We start from the raw sequence: 15857 nt of genomic DNA on the forward strand, positions 1-15857 counted from the left end.
GCCGTGAGCCATATGGAAGGGCGGTATAGAAATCAAATAAATAAATAAACAAACAAACAAATAAATAATTACTCATTTCCTATTGGTGTAGCGGTAGGGTTAGACATTTGAAAACTGTAGACTCACTTATAAAGATTTTTCACCGGTTACTCTTATGGTTCAGGTAGACACCACAGAACAGCTGAAGAGGATCTCCCGTATGCGGCTGGTGCACTACAACTACAAGCCAGAGTTTGCTGCCACTGCCGGCCTTGAGAACACGTCTGAGACAGGTACAATCTCTGTGCTGACCACAGGTTCCATCCAGTTCTGAGACTGCTCAAGTCTTCGCACTTCATTCCTAAGCAGAGTTAACACTCTTTGAGTGCCATTGAGTTCAGTGGGCTTAGAAACATGGAACTTCAGTCAAGCAGTGTCAGCATCCCTCTTGGCTTCACCAGATCCATAACACCACCTACTTCTTCTGTCCCGTTTCTGGGTTCTTCATGACCTTCAAAACAATAATAACTCCAGACCTATTGAAGCATTCGTGCATGGTACATGCATGTAGTCTGGATATTACCCATATTAGGAATGATGTATAGCTAGATCAGTAAAAATCTCACATTCTGCAAGAGTTTTGAAGAACACTTAGGTCTTTCTCAAACTTGTGTCATTAACTCCTGATAAATCATGATAATCAACCTTCACTCACATTTACCAAATGGGATTGCCGAAGGTACACAAGTGTTCCCCTACTGTGTACACGTGCCTGCAGGATTCGGACAGGAGTGTGTTTTCTACACACTGTTGTAACACCAGACATTGCTACATGGATTTGCTTTGGCACCAAATGTATTGTTGACAATGCTGCCTCTGGTAAATATATATTGGTTTTGTAGTCAGTTGCTCTGTTTTTTTCATTTGTAGCAGCTGTATCTCCCTGTTCCCAGAACTGGATCGGGGGAGGATGTTTGTCAGCTTTGTGAGAAAGCTGGATCTGCATAGTGCTGATTGACTGGTCCTTTGTCAGTCATAAAGGTGTTCTCCTGCACTTTGTTGGAATACATTTCCAAGTGGGAGCATTAAAAACCAAACAAACCAATATGGTAGTATTGAAACTAAAATCTGAAATAAAGCAAACTGTTCACTTGAATCATGTGTGGAGAGCACTGTCAGTTTTGGGACTGGATAACTGGATAATGGTGCAGGAGTGAGGAAAAAGTGAGGAAAAACAAGACGTACGTAAACTACACCCGCTCCTACTTCTATGCACATCTCTACTCAGCCCTCGCTCCTTAAAACTTTTGAAACTGCCTAGAAACACGTTCTGGGGTCAGGTAGCACTCACATATTGTGGTTTACCATTTCTGTGTAGGTGTCATTGCTCAAGAGGTGCAGGAAATTCTCCCAGAAGCAGTGAAAGATACAGGAGACATAGTCTTTTCCAGTGGGAAGACTATTGAGAATTTCCTAGTAGTAAATAAGGTAAGTAAGAGAAAACTGTGACGTAACCATAACAAGACATAAAAAGGAATGATGATGATAGCAGAGTCTTTGGTCATGCTTTTCAGAGTTGTAAGTAGATGACTGTTCTTAACCTAATATAAAAATCACACATTTGAAACTGTTGTTCTCAATGTCAGGCACCGTCTTGCTGATTTTCATTTGGTCCACTGTTTCTGATAATTTCAATGGCCACATGCACAGGCTTGATATGGAAGCACTTTGGTATTAGTTGCTTCAATATTATATAAAAGGGTGAAATCAGCTGGAACTCAAAAACTGACTCAGCATGTTTTTGAATAGCAATTTTGAACTTGTTGAAATGCAAAAACACATATTATCTGGATTTAGTGTGATTACAAAGTTACTTCAGTTTTTATTATCAATTCACCTCATACATCCAACTGAAGTTTCCTGTTTTACAAATATAAACATGATGGGGAACTCATTTGTGGCTGAGCAACCTTCTCCGAGGATGCTTGTGCCATGCCCTGTTTTTACTTAGAAGAGCAGTGACTTCTAATCTGGTCAGCTGGGTTTGATTCCCCACTCCTCCACATACAGCCAGCTGGGTGACCTTGGGCTAGTCACAGTCTTGTTAGAAGCTGTTTTCACAGAGCAGCTTCTCTCAGAGCTATCTCAGCCTTACCTACCTCAAAGGGTTTATGTTGTGGGAAGAGGAAGGAAAGGCAATTGTAAGCCACTTGGAGACTCCTTCGGGTAGAGAAAAAGTAGCATATAAGAACCAACCTTTCTTCTTCTTCAATATCTGTGCTATTTTTGTAATATGGTAAGCAAAGGGTTCACACATCAAGATGTTGCTGCATGACTTATACTTGGTAGGGAGTTTTGAAGAAACATGTCTGGATGGGAAAATCAACTTGCTGCATTGAAAAATGTAAGCAATTCCTGTGAATGTTAATTTTTGCTTTTCTTCATGACCTATTGTTCAAGAATCACACAAACATCAAATGAAAGTGGAAAAGGTTTGGTACGTTGTGTGAGTACTTGAGTATTTCAAAAGAGAAAATGAAAGAGAGTCTTTATTTTGTCCCTGACAGGAACGCATTTTCATGGAAAATGTAGGAGCTGTGAAGGAGCTTTGCAAACTGACCGACAACCTAGAGACACGGATTGATGAGCTGGAGAGGTGGAGTCATAAACTTGCCAAACTTAAACGACTGGACAGCATGAAATCAACTGTGAGCTCTGGTGCATTCAGGTACATGGGGTGTTCAGACGAGTTGCTTCATTTTACTCCTGTGTCTCTCAAGAAGTAAGAGGTTAGGAGCTGCTGAGATACTTAAACCTCAGTCACCACTAGAAAAGCAAGCAGAGCGCTGAGCAGATGGGGGCTGGCCCAGATGTTTATCTGAGGTGGGAATCTTGTTCCCTTGATGGAAGAACAGGCAGGCATTAATCCCCTTCTACCACACTCATTATGTAGTGTGATGCAGGACTGTCGGCTTTTTCCCCCCACTGTTTTTTTTTTAAGGCATCATATGGCACATGACATTGCAAGCACAGAGGAGTGGAGAGTACCCTCTCATTCCTTCACTCCCATGACAGGATACAGAACCCAGCCATGTGTCTGAATTGACCCAAATATGAACCTCTGTCTAAATCTGCATCTATAAGTGCCAGCTTAAAAATCCAGTCCAGGCAATGCTACATCTTGACTGTTGACCCATTCAGTCAGGTTTCTGGGCTAGCCATGGGGTACAGACGGCACCTCCACCACCAGCTGGATTGAGGCAGGTCAGCACTGCTAGTACTATTAGGCCTGTCAGCAGCGTTTGACACAGTCAGTCATGAGCATTTAGCTCATCACTTTGCCGACACCAGGATATGGTACAGCCCTCAAATGGCTGATCTTTCTCCAGGGTCGTGGACAGAGCGTAGCAAAAGGAGAGAGAGTATCTAATCAGCGCCAGCTCACATGTGAAGTCCCATAAGGAGCAGCCCTCTCTCCTATCCTATTTAATATATTCATGTGCCCTCTTGTCCAGCTGGTGCGGAGGTTTGGGCTGGGTTGCCATCAATATGCAGATGACACCCAGCTTTTCCTCCTGATGGATGACTGCCCTGACTCTCCCCCAGAGGTATTAGCCAGCTGCCTGGAAGCAGTGACAAAATGGCTCAAGCAGACTTGTCTGAAGGTCAACCCTGCAAATATGGAGGTCCTATGGCTGGGTAGGAAGGGACCATGTGAGGAAGCATGTTTGCCCATACTGGATGGTGTGCAGCTCTCAGCGAATCACTCCGCCAGAAACCTGGGCGTGATCCTGGATGCTTCACTTTCAGTGGAAGCCCAGGTCACAAAGGTAGTGCAGCTGGCATTTTACCACCTTTGCCAAGCCAAGCTAATGGTACCCTACTTGGCCCCAGAACACCTAGCCACAGTGATCCATGTGATGGTCACCTCCAAACTAGACTTCTGCAACTTGCTGTAAGCAGACCTACCCTTATCCCTGATCTGGAAACTACAACGGATATAAAACGCTGTGGCCAGGATTCTCATTAATACACCATGGAGATCCCACATCCGGCCTATACTTCAACAACTCAGCTGGCTCCCAGTTGAATTCCGGATTAGGCTTAAGGTTTTGGTTCTTACCTTCAACGCCATACATAGTCTGGGCTCAGTGTACCTGAGAGACCATCTCTCTGCCTTTCGTTCTGCCATCTCCAACTGGCTGGTGATCCCTGGCCCCAAACAAGCACGTCGGTCCTCAACAAGGGCCAGAGCCTTCTCTGTCCTGGGCCCCACCTGGTAGAATGAGCTCCCTGAAGAGATCAGGGCCTTTCTGGAACTCCCACAATTTTTCAGGGCCTGTAAAAGGGAGCTCCTCCACCAGGCATTTGCTTGATGCTGACTGACCCAACAACATCCGCTGGTCCTCTCACCACCATGTATCTCAGGGCTCTGTCAAAGTTACCATTCCTATTGAAATATTGTTCTAGTTGATATGTTATGATTGTTATATTTGTTATGATGTTCTATGTAAGATACCCTATGACTTTTTAAACTGCCCAGAGCTATATGGAAGGACGGTATAAAAATCTAAATCAATCAATCAATATAAATTAGCAATTATTCATACAAATACATTGATCAGCCAGCATGAAGATCAACGATATACAAGCTGTGATGTGGGAGTGTTTGATTGCTGCTGAGGCTTCACTTCTGTTGTACGCTCCCACATTGTGCCCAGTACTAGCCTTGGGATTCCCTGAGCCTCTGGACAGCATTTTGGGAGCCTGGGGGAGCTACCCCAGTAGAGGGAGGCAGGAATAGCCCATTCTGTTAGCTCCATTGGATTTATTACCTGCTGCTCTCAATAAATATCCCACAGTGGGTTACAGTAGCAATAAAAAAACCCAATACATACCATTAAAAATCCAATAATCCATCCATATTAAAATAATACCCCAATAGTGAGAAAATAAAAATAGACCTACCCCCCACTCTGACCCCCCCCCCAGCACCTCAGGGAGAAGGAACTCTCCACAAGTGTCAGTCGATCTAGCTCTAAATCTTGGTTCGGTATAAAGTATGGAATTGTAGAGGGGCCCCTTGATCTCCCACGCCCTGATCTCAACCAAAGACCCTGTGGAAGAGCTCTGTTTTACAGACCCCATGGAACTGTGAAAGCTCCTGCAGGGCCCTCAGCTCTTCCGGGAGCTCAATCCACCAAGTTGGGGCCAGGACCGAAAAAGCCCTGGCCCTGGTTGAGGCCAGGTGAACCTCCTGTGGGCTTACAATTCTTATTGGATACAAGTTAATTACCTTTAGGAAACTTTTAGCCTGAAAACTTAAAGCACTAGCCAAAATCCCTAGGAGTGCTAATAACATGTAGTACTGGAGGTGGAGATAATCAGCATTTTTATACATTCTGAGATGATATCTTTCAGTAACCCTAATGATGTATTACTGTTTATATGTGAGTGTTCCACACACACACACACACACACAACATGGTTAGAGAAGTGTTGAGTGATCAGCCTAGAATTAAGTTAAAGGAAGGAGCCATGGCCCAGTGGTAGAGCACCTGCCCAAGTTCAATCTCCAGTTAAGAAGACCATGCAGGGGGCGAGACTCTACCAGTAGGCAACACTGAAAATGGTGGGCCAAAGGTCTGATTCAGTATAGGACAGCCTCGTGTGCTCATGTGTGTTCAAGTCTGTTATTCTCCTTCATGTAGCAACCATTTTCTTATTTTTCCTCAATGAAGAAACAACCCAGACCTTGAAGACAAGCACTAACAAGCAGAAGAGAGAAAGAGAGAGATAAATTTGGGGTTCATATACCTTTGTGGAGAGAGCCTCTTGTGGCGCAGAGTGGTAAGGCAGCAGACATACAGTCTGAAGCTCTGCCCATGAGGCCGGGAGTTTGATTCCAGCAGCTGGCTCAAGGTTGACTCAGCCTTCCATCCTCCCAAGGTCGGTAAAATGAGTATCCAGCTTGCTGGGGGCTAAACGGCAATGACTGGGGAAGGCACTGGCAAACCACCCCGTATTGAGTCTGCCAAGAAAACGCTAGAGGGCGTCACCCCAAGGGTCAGACATGACCCGGTGCTTGCACAGGGGATACCTTTACCTTTTATACCTTTGTGGTAGAATTGTATAATTTTTTTTAACGAAAACCCCCAAGACATTAATACCTTGGTCACTGTTCTGGTAGGAGGCAGTGATAAAACACTGGGCAACTGAAGGTTAGGGATAAGACAGTGAGAGGCAGAATGGAAGTGAAACTATATGAGAGGAGTCCTGGTTTGGGAAGCACCTTACCTTTTCTTTTTTTTGTTGCAGTCAAGCAGGGAGTCAGTTCAGCCGTGCAGGAAGTGTGCCTCACAAAAAGAGGCCCCCCAAAATGGCCAGCAAGGTAAGATGTCTTTGTAAGATGATTAACAAGTTGCCCTCCTTGCTTTCGTGCATCAGGCACATAAGATTTCTGGAGTTGTTCTGGCACCAGGCAAGAAATGCAGCTGCTGATTTTGACTGTTGGGTTTTAGATTCTGATGTTGGTGGTGGTGGTAGTGGTGATGCTGATGATAAGAGCTGACAAAATGGCAATTTTTAACTGGAATTCCTTAGGTGAAATTCTGTTGCTGGGGCTGTGTTAGCACCTGGTGTCAGTACTCACGTGATATTTAAGTCTCTGTAGACTGAGAACCATTTTTCATGCGTTACTTTCCTTGATCTGAACTACATCCTGGGGACCATATTGACTCTTGTACTCCTGTTTTGTCCAATAGTTTTCTGCATCTTCTGTCTAATGCCACTTTTGTACGCTTCTCCTAGGCCAGTTCCTACAAGCCTTTAACCAACTCAAAGATATGAAGCAGGAGATCTATGATGAGATCTTCCAATGTCTGAGTGCCGCCACTTCTGTTTAACTTCAAAGCATCCGTGGAGGACAGCTAATTAGATAGACAAATTGATCTGGGCAAGAAATAGGCCTGCTTCTCTGATTGAGATTCTCACTCCAAGGGTGCTAATAGCACTGTTGAGAGGGAAAATACATGTACCAATCGCTTATTTCCATTATTGTGCCTGTTTTGGCCTTCGCTGTCATCTTAATAGCTACTCGGTGGCCAGCAGTAGTGCTATTAAATGTAATAGCAATGCTGAGAGCCAGCTTGGTGTAGTGGTTAAGAGTGGTGGTTTCTAATCTGGAGAGCCAGGTTTGATCCCCCACTCCTCCACATGCAGCCAACTCTCTCAGCCTCACAGGGGAGAGGAAAGCAAAGGTGTTTGTAAGCGACTTTGGGACTCTTGGGTAGTGAAAAGCAGGGTATTAAAAAAACAGCTGTTTTTCATCCTCTTCATCGTCTTCTTCTTTTCTAGTCAGGCCTCTGTTTTTTCGTATGGAGGGTAGGCTAACGTTAAGAGCCAGTCTGGGAAGACAAAGGTTGCTACAGCATGCTGTGCTTAAAGATGACCAATCAAAGAATGTGTCTGATGGTGTTCTTCTTTCCCTCCCCTGCAGTCCCCTTCTGTTGTCACAGACCAGGCTTGTATCAGCCAGCGTTTCCTTCAGGGCACCATCATTGCCCTAGTGATCATCATGGCGTTCAGGTGAGGGTTGGCATGTTTGGCCGGTTGCATTCTCACACCCAGGAGGTGACTGTTGTCCAGGTGGCTCATAGAACAGAGCAGGAGTGGGTCTTCTGATCTAAAGTCAAATGGGTATCTGGTTGGAGCAGAGTATGGACTGCAAAATCAGGATGTAACTAGTAGGCATGTGCAGTTTGTTTTGGATAGTCCAAAAAGGACCCAAAACAATGTGGGGCTGGACACATTTTGGACAAATCCAGTCCAAATCACACTTCCCCTTAAATTAAACTCTCTGAATCAGCCTTGGCCAAATCGTGATTCAGGCATGGTTTGGCCATGTGGATATTGGGCAGTTTAAAGGGCCCAACATTTCCCTTTTACATTTGTTCCATGGTCGGGGGAGGGGGAAGGGTTTGAGGCAGGAGTGGCTTAAGGATGCCTGGGACCCGTAGCACCAGAGCCGATTAAAGGGTTCGCAGGGCCCTGGCACATTACAGTTGCTATTCACATCAGCATTTCGTGAAGCCGAGCCCTGAGAATGTTGCTGTATTTGAGTACTGTCCGATCCTCTCCTCTACATTGTGTCTCAACATAAATCGTAGTCTGCAGTCTGAAGCATACAGACACCCTGTATCAGGGAAGGGGGAATTTAACTAGCTGTGCTTCCCGTTGCTGCTTTTCTGATTTGGGACATCCAAACATTCTTTAGAGAGCCAGCTTGGTTTCGTGGTTAAGAGTGGCAGCTTCTAATCTGGTGAACTGGGTTTGATTCCCCACTCCTCCACATGCAACTAGCAGGGTGACCTTGGCCCAGTTACAGTTCTCTCAGCTCCACCTACCTCACAGGGTGGCTATTGTGGAGAGAGGGAGGGAAGGTGATTGTGAGCTGCTTTGAAACTTCTATGGGTAGTAAAAAGTGGGGTTCAGAAAACCAGTTCTTCTTCTTTAAAAGGGAAAAAAGGCACATGCAGGCATGACTTTCCCAGCACCTCATCTGCTTTGACCCTCATGGCCTCATTCATAGACTTTTATATTCTGCTATGTGTAGAAAACTTCTTTTTTTCTGAAATGCTGAAGACCTATCCTTCTCAATACTTCTTTTTTTTTGCCCACTTTCCACAGTGTGGTGTCGATGTCTACTCTTTATGTGCTAAGCTACCGCAGTGAGGAGGACCTTGTGGATATTGAAGGGTATGTAGCCTCTTCTCCTTCAGTCACATACTTCAGACAGTGATAATGGCTTTTTTGGTCTCCTTGGTAGTATTCCTGCACTCGCAAGAGGACTTTCTGCAAAGATATGACATGGTGCATGGAGATCAAATATGCTATCAAGAGAGAGAGAGATTCCTTTGGAAATCTCTAATACAAATTGCAGTCTTTTGGCCTTTGTCTCAAAGAGAACACACCTTAGTCACTTTCAAATAGCTGCCATAAGGCTTTTTAAGGCTTTTTAATCTAAATGTCATGCTTGATATGTGGTGTTCAGAAAAATGTTGTGGGTGCATAAGTGTGTACAAATCATGCTATTTCCAGAGATCAAAGAAATAAGGAAAACTGAGCATTGAGGGTGGGAAGAGGTGGCTGCTAGGGAACTGTCTAGGTAGGACATTGCAGCCCCAGCAGCTGACCCAGTCCTTACCTCCCCTTCTTATGGGCATGTGTCCATATATGTATCCATTCGCTGATTTCCAGAAAGCTGGCTGGTTCACAGTTGGTGGTGGCTGGAAGCTCTGAGAATAATGTTCCAAACTTCCTTCTTTTATGTACTGTTGTGCTTACAAGTTTTAGACACTTTGGACCATTGTTGGAATATTCATTACCAAATAACTAAGAAAACTATCTTCCCCCAGTGTCTTCTCTTGTTTTATTTCTGTTGCATTTATTGCTTTTTCTCAATCTTCTGACTGTTCTCTTTACTCATCCCAATTTTCCTCTGTTTATCTGTTTTCCATGCACCCTCCCCCACTGTCTTCATGTTGTCTTGTAGTTCTTTTGCTGTGTCTTCTGCATGTTTCCTGGCATTTTTTCGGCACAGGGTTCCTGGCATCCCATTTGCTCTCTGTCTGTGGTATGATGTTTCTTTTTCAGTATATTGTTGACATTAAATATTGCATCCTTACTGAACTGTTGTTTATTGTACCTATGTTATCTTCTCCTGTCTACATTTTGATATCTCTTCTCTGAAACAAAGAGGGCATGCAAACTGTGAAGATTCAAAATCAAGGGTTAAATGGACATCCTGAAGTCAAAGCAGGACATAGAAGTCTGATCTGAGTGAAGCCAGTTGGATGGTGATGGAAATTAAGAGATTTAATAGCCTAGTTGTTAAGTGTGCTTTATCACAAATAGCTTCTAGTGAAGGGGGCGGTAGAGGAGGTCCTGGGTGGATAACATTCTGATTTTTTCAAATTGAAAAGAGGGCTGGTGGTTTCAAGCCTATTTTGGACCTTAGAAAATTATTTTTTTTAAGTGTTGAAGTTCAGAATGGTTTCCCTTCCTCCTGTCATTGAGTTCCTTATTCAAGGAATATGGTTTGCAGTTTTGAATTTAAAAGTTGCTTCTTTCCACATTTCAATTCATCATTTGCAAAGAAAATGTTTACATTTTTGGCAAGGTTCCCAGATGTTTTTACCAGGTGCATTGCTGTGAGCTACATTTTTGCATACACAAAATTGCACTATTTCTCCATATCTGTATAACTGGCTTATGGTGGTTCACATAAGTCCTTTTTGACTCTTAACAGAGCCAGGAGCATCAAAGCTATGGTGCTGGGCTGTACCAGGAAATACTAGCAGTTAGCAAGAGCTATCCAACATTTGATAGGGCTTATGGCTTCTGCTACTGTTGTAGTATCTTTTACTATACTGTGTATGCCAGACATACAACTCTGATTTGTCAGAAAGTACACCCCAAATAGACAACCTCCAAGGTGCTGTTTTCAATACCCAGAGTGGTAGTTAGGTTTCTACATTGATAGCTGCAGGATTCAAACATTTTTGGGGACCTGTTTTGATTTCTAGGTTCCCCAAGTCATGTTAATCATGGATGCATTGTTAGGGTCTGTGAATCCAGTAAAAATGGCCTTTGACTAAAAAACAAACAAACCCATATTAATGTTTTGGAGTTTCATGCAGTCACATTTGCCCTTACCTCTTTCTCAGATATTCTTGCAGACAACTCAAACAGACAACATCACAGCAATGTTTTACTTCAACAAGCAGGGAGGCATGAGCTCCCAGAACCTTTGCCAAGAAGCAATCGCTGCACGGGAAGTAGCTTTCAGTCTTCAAGCAATTCCCCGGCAATTCATATAGCAGGATCACTAGACACAGGGGTAGACAGGTTTAACACAGGGGGAGACAACCAACTTCAAGTGGTTCATACAGGAAAATATATCAGGCACATTTTTGACATATGAGAGTATTCACAGGTGGCTCTCTTTGCCACAGCCCAGGCCAGAAAGGTAAGCAGTTCAACTTCATGGGGAATGCATTCTAGGTTCCCTGGTTCCCTTTCTTCTGCTGAGCAGGGTTATAGGAAGGATGCTAGCAGATTGTACAGACTGCCCCATTTTGGCCCTGGCAGATTTGGTTTTCAGAGCTACTGCATCTGGTGAGAAGGGATTCGAATCATAGAGTTGGAAGGGGCCATACAGGCCATCTAGTCCACCCCCTGCTCAATGCAGGATCAGCCCTAACCATCCTAAAGCATCCAAGAAAAGTGTGTATCCAACCTTTGCTTGAAGACTGCCAGTGAGGGGGAGCTCACCACCTCCTTAGGCAGCCTATTTCACTGCTGAACTACTCTGACTGTGAAAAATGTTATCCTGATATCTAGCCTATATCGTTGTAAAGGTAAAGGTATCCCCTGTGCAAGCACCGAGTCATGTCCGACCTTTGGGGTGATGCCCTCTAGCGTTTTCAGACTCAATACGGGGTGGTTTGCCAGTGCCTTCCCCAGTCATTACCATTTACCCCCCAGCAAGCTGGGTACTCATGTTACCGACCTCGGAAGGATGGAAGGCTGAGTCAACCTTGAGCTGGCTGCTGGGATTGAACTCCCAGCCTCATGGGCAAAGCTTTCAGACAGCTGCCTTACCACTCTGCGTTGTAGTTTAAACCCATTACTGCGCGTCCTTTCCTCTGCAGCCAACAGAAACAGCATCCTGCCCTCCTCCAAGTGACAACCTTTCAAATACTTAAAGAGGGCTATCATGTCCCCTCTCAACCTCCTTTTCTCCAGGCTGAACATTCCCAAGTCCCTCAACCTATCTTCATAGGGCTTGGTCCCTTGGCCCCAGATCATCTTCATTGCTCTCCTCTGTACCCTTTCAATTTTATCTACGTCCTCCTTGAAGTGAGGCCTCCAGAACTCCACACAGTAATCCAGGTGTGGTCTGACCAGTGCCGTATACAATGGGACTATGACATCTTGTGATTTTGATGTGATGCCCCTGTTGATACAGTCCAAAATGGCATTTGCCTTTTTTACTGCTGCATCACACTGCCTGCTCATGTTACATACTATTCCCCCTTCCCCAGATCTGCTAACATACTGCACCACAATGTAGCAAGGTTACACTTACCAACATGGGGCCAAAAGCCAGGAACACACTTGTCACAAGACATGTGTATATTCAGCAGTGGGGAATTTGCTTAGCGAGAGGTGGTAATATAATGAAATAGATAGTTTGCCAATGTTTATGGCGTGAAACAGATAGTTATAGTAAAATAATAAAAAGAAATATGTCTAGCACACTGCAAAATGGAGCTCTTCCACCAGACATCTGGTTGAGGCCAGGTGGGAACCCTGGGGTATTAGATTTAGTCTCTCCCTCCCCCCCTGCTGTGGTGGTGGATTGTGCCCGGGGCCTGTTTCCATCTCCCAGCCTCTACGTACATATAAAGACTGATGCCCGGAATATGGGGAGCAATTTTTTAAATGCCGCCACCTTTTATGTGTTTTTTATTTGTATTTTATATCGTTTTACTGTTTTGGGGTTATTTTTTGGAAACTGTTGTAAACTGCAAAGAGCCAGTTTTTGGGAGTGGAAGTATAAAAATACAATAATAAATAAATAAAAATAAAAAATAACAGTCAAACGGATAGGAAATAAAAGGTGGGAAAGAATTGCAGTTAGTATATTTACCAGTCCTGGAGAGTGTAGATGCAGAGATACAACACAGCCAGCCAGTGGTGTGATGGGTAGTCTGAATGGATCCCAGATCAGAACCACACAAGGTAGCTTTGTGAAGCCACTGTTTATATATGTTTTTTGGGAGGGGGCTACTTGATGTGGCCCAGGTGAGCACATGATGGAATTTTCCATGGAGCAGGATGTTGGCCAGGTCCAGAGATGGGTGTTAATAGGTTTAGACAAGGGAGTTAATGGATCTCAGAAAGGGAACCATCATGTCTCAATAGGTATAGCTGCTGAGGTTGAGGAAGAGATATCTCCTGCAGAGCGGCCAAGCACGAGTCATAGGTGTGGGACAAAGGAGCCCTTGGACAAACAGGTTTATGCCAGGCCACTGAATCAGCAATCATCTCTACTCGAAGGAGTCTCAAAGCACCTTCCCTTTCCTCTCCCCACAACAGACACCCTGTGAGGGAGGTGAAGCTGAGAGAGCCCTGATATGACTGCTCGGTCAGAACAGCTGTGGTGAGCCCAAGGTCACCCAGTTGGTTGCAAGTGGGGGAGTGCCGAATCAAATCCAGCTCGCCAGATTAGAAGTCCGCACTCCTAACCACTACCCCAAGGAGGAGAGCAATACATGTTTCTATCTTTATTTATAATTGAATTTGTTGACCACCACTCCTGTCAGCCAGGTTGTCACTTTACATCAAGATAAAATTATAGCATAAAATAATCACAATACAACCCTCATCCACCCAACTCTCCCCTCTCCCTTCCTGCAGCTCATTGGATAGCACCCACCACGCCTCCCACCGTATGGCAGGGCATTCAGAAGGACCCCATCAATGTTCCACCACCCAGCCTCACCCAAATGCTTGGTGGAAGAGCTCCATTTTACAGTCCCTGCAGAACTGTGAGAGCTGTGACAGCGCCCTTAGCTCTTCCAGAAGCTCATTCCATCAGATCAGGGCCAGGACTAAAAGGCCAGGCATACTTCTCTTGGGCCAGAAACCACCAGTCTGTTTAAACTAAAAGAATGCAACACTTTACTATGGGCATAGGGAGTCAAGACGGCCCCTTAGGTACACTGGGCTCAGACCGCACGTGGCCTTAAAGGTCAAAACCAAAACTTTGAAGTTGATCTGGAACACAGCCTCTTGTCTGCCTTTATCTTCATGTTTGCAATGTGCTCACTCTCTCTGGCTTCACCCTTGATCCTATGCACAGTCTCCTGCCCATTCCATCATTTTCTGTTGCTGCATATGTTATGTTTTTATTTATTTCAAAATGTCATGCCCAGGTGTTTTTTTTGGATTTTTAGGTCCAATCAGAATATTGATAAGACTTCTACTGCTTCCTCATCAGATGCACCTGGTGATAATCACCCTCCACAGCACGGTAGGTAGGCAGTAATTGAGAAGGTGTATCTAAGTGCACTGCCTCTAAGGTGACCATCTAAAGCCAATGAGTCCCCCTGCTGATGAATGGGAGGAGGAGGAGGAGGAGGAGAAGGTGGTCCGTGTCTATGAAGAGGTTATGTAGGAAACCTGGCATCAATCAGCCTGGGCAACTTCTGCTCACTATGAGCAGGTAAAAGGCCAATTTCAGAGACATCGTCTTCCAAGAGCAGATTCAAACGATACATACCAAGGGGAAAAGTTGTATGGGATTGTAAAAGTTGTATGCGATAAGTACAGGGGAATTCAGACACACACACAAACCCCGGTTCTTAGATTTTAGATATTAGACCTACATAGAACCACTGTTGGATCCTCCCTTGTTTTCTTTTTATACCTCCAACTGTTCATAGAATCATAGAATCATAGAAGCATAGAGTTGGAAGGGGCCATACAGGCCATCTAGTCCAACCCCCTGCTCAATGCAGGATCAGCCCTAAGCATCCCATTGAGCCAACTGCACAGGAGGCTGGGAATATTTTGTTCTAGTTGTACTGCCATTTTGATGTATTCCACTGGGTTTTGTTTATAGGATGTTTTATGGTTGTTTTTATGTACTGATGTTTTTATATATATGTTGTGAACCACCATGAGCCGCTTGCTGGGAGCAGCAGTATATAAATCAAATTATAAATAAATATAAATAAATAACATGATGTGAAGTAAATGTATGAAATAAGCTTTTCATGCCAGAGATTGTGGACTATTGTTTCAGTTCTTGGCTGTTCAGCTTACCCAACACCAATGCTTTTATCTTACAGCCACAACGCATGTGCCAGATTCTCTCTATGGCTTGTCTGACCACAGCATAGTAGTGTGTCTTACCCCCCCTTGCTTTTCTACATGCTGTTCTGTTCCCAGCAATGTGTCTTCTGCTGCCGTTTCAGAGACTATCACCAACAATCGGACAGGTAATGACCATTAAACCCCAAACATGGTTGTTGTGAACTGTCTAGATATTCAAATGAACCCCGCTTGAGTCCAGTGGCTCCTTTAAGACTGACAAAGTTTTATTCAAGGCATAACCTTTCATGTGCATGTACACTCCATCACATACTTTCAGTGTGTGCACACACAAAAGCTTATACCTTGAATAAAACCTTGTTGGTCCTAAAAATGCCAGTGGTTCTGCTGTCTCAAATCAACACAGCTACAGCCCTGTTTGTTTTTAAAAGCTTCTCAAATACCTCTCTCCCCAGAGGGACCCTGGTAAGACAAAGGGTGGAAGCAGCACCACCTTTCCCAGTGCTTCTTAAATATTGTGGAACATTAGAATGATGTCATGTGTGTGTGATAGTCTCAAAGCAAGCTATCTAAGCCATCATAGAATCATAGAATTGGAAGGGGCCATACAGGCCATCTAGTCCAACCCCCTGCTCAACACAGGATCAGCCCAAAGCAAGTCAAACTGTAGTCAAACTGCGGCCCTCCAGATGTCCATGGACTACAATTCCCATGAGCCCCTGCCAGCATCCAATGAGCCAGCATTGCTGGCAGGGGCTCATGGGAATTGTACTCCATGGGCATCTGGAGGGCCGCAGTTTGACTACCCCTGATCTAAGCTTTCAGAACAAGCACTTTACCCAAGAGCTTTTGGATGCCAGCACAGCAGCCACATCAGTCTGATGCAATAAAGAGACCGAGGAACTGATGGCCTTCTGGACAACTTGGTTTTAGTATGAGCTCTTCTACTGTAGGCAGGAGTCACCTGCATCTTA

At 44.5% G+C, this 15857-nt stretch overlaps 1 protein-coding gene across 6 annotated transcripts in view; it reads left to right on the top strand.

The window, feature by feature from the left end:
• The window catches only part of MYRF (myelin regulatory factor), a 127761-nt gene that overhangs the window by 102750 nt on the left and 9154 nt on the right, over positions 1-15857 (top strand). For all 6 annotated transcript variants that reach the window (XM_077321172.1, XM_077321176.1, XM_077321175.1 and 3 more), the window contains 8 exons: positions 164-272; positions 1358-1467; positions 2547-2707; positions 6298-6370; positions 7478-7566; positions 8668-8736; positions 14004-14080; positions 14901-15050. In XM_077321172.1, coding sequence (XP_077177287.1) covers positions 164-272; positions 1358-1467; positions 2547-2707; positions 6298-6370; positions 7478-7566; positions 8668-8736; positions 14004-14080; positions 14901-15050 — 838 coding nt within the window. The remainder of the gene's footprint in view (positions 1-163; positions 273-1357; positions 1468-2546; positions 2708-6297; positions 6371-7477; positions 7567-8667; positions 8737-14003; positions 14081-14900; positions 15051-15857) is intronic.

Source organism: Paroedura picta, chromosome 2 (assembly GCF_049243985.1).
Source record: "Paroedura picta isolate Pp20150507F chromosome 2, Ppicta_v3.0, whole genome shotgun sequence".
Classification (NCBI taxonomy): Eukaryota; Metazoa; Chordata; class Lepidosauria; order Squamata; family Gekkonidae; genus Paroedura; species Paroedura picta.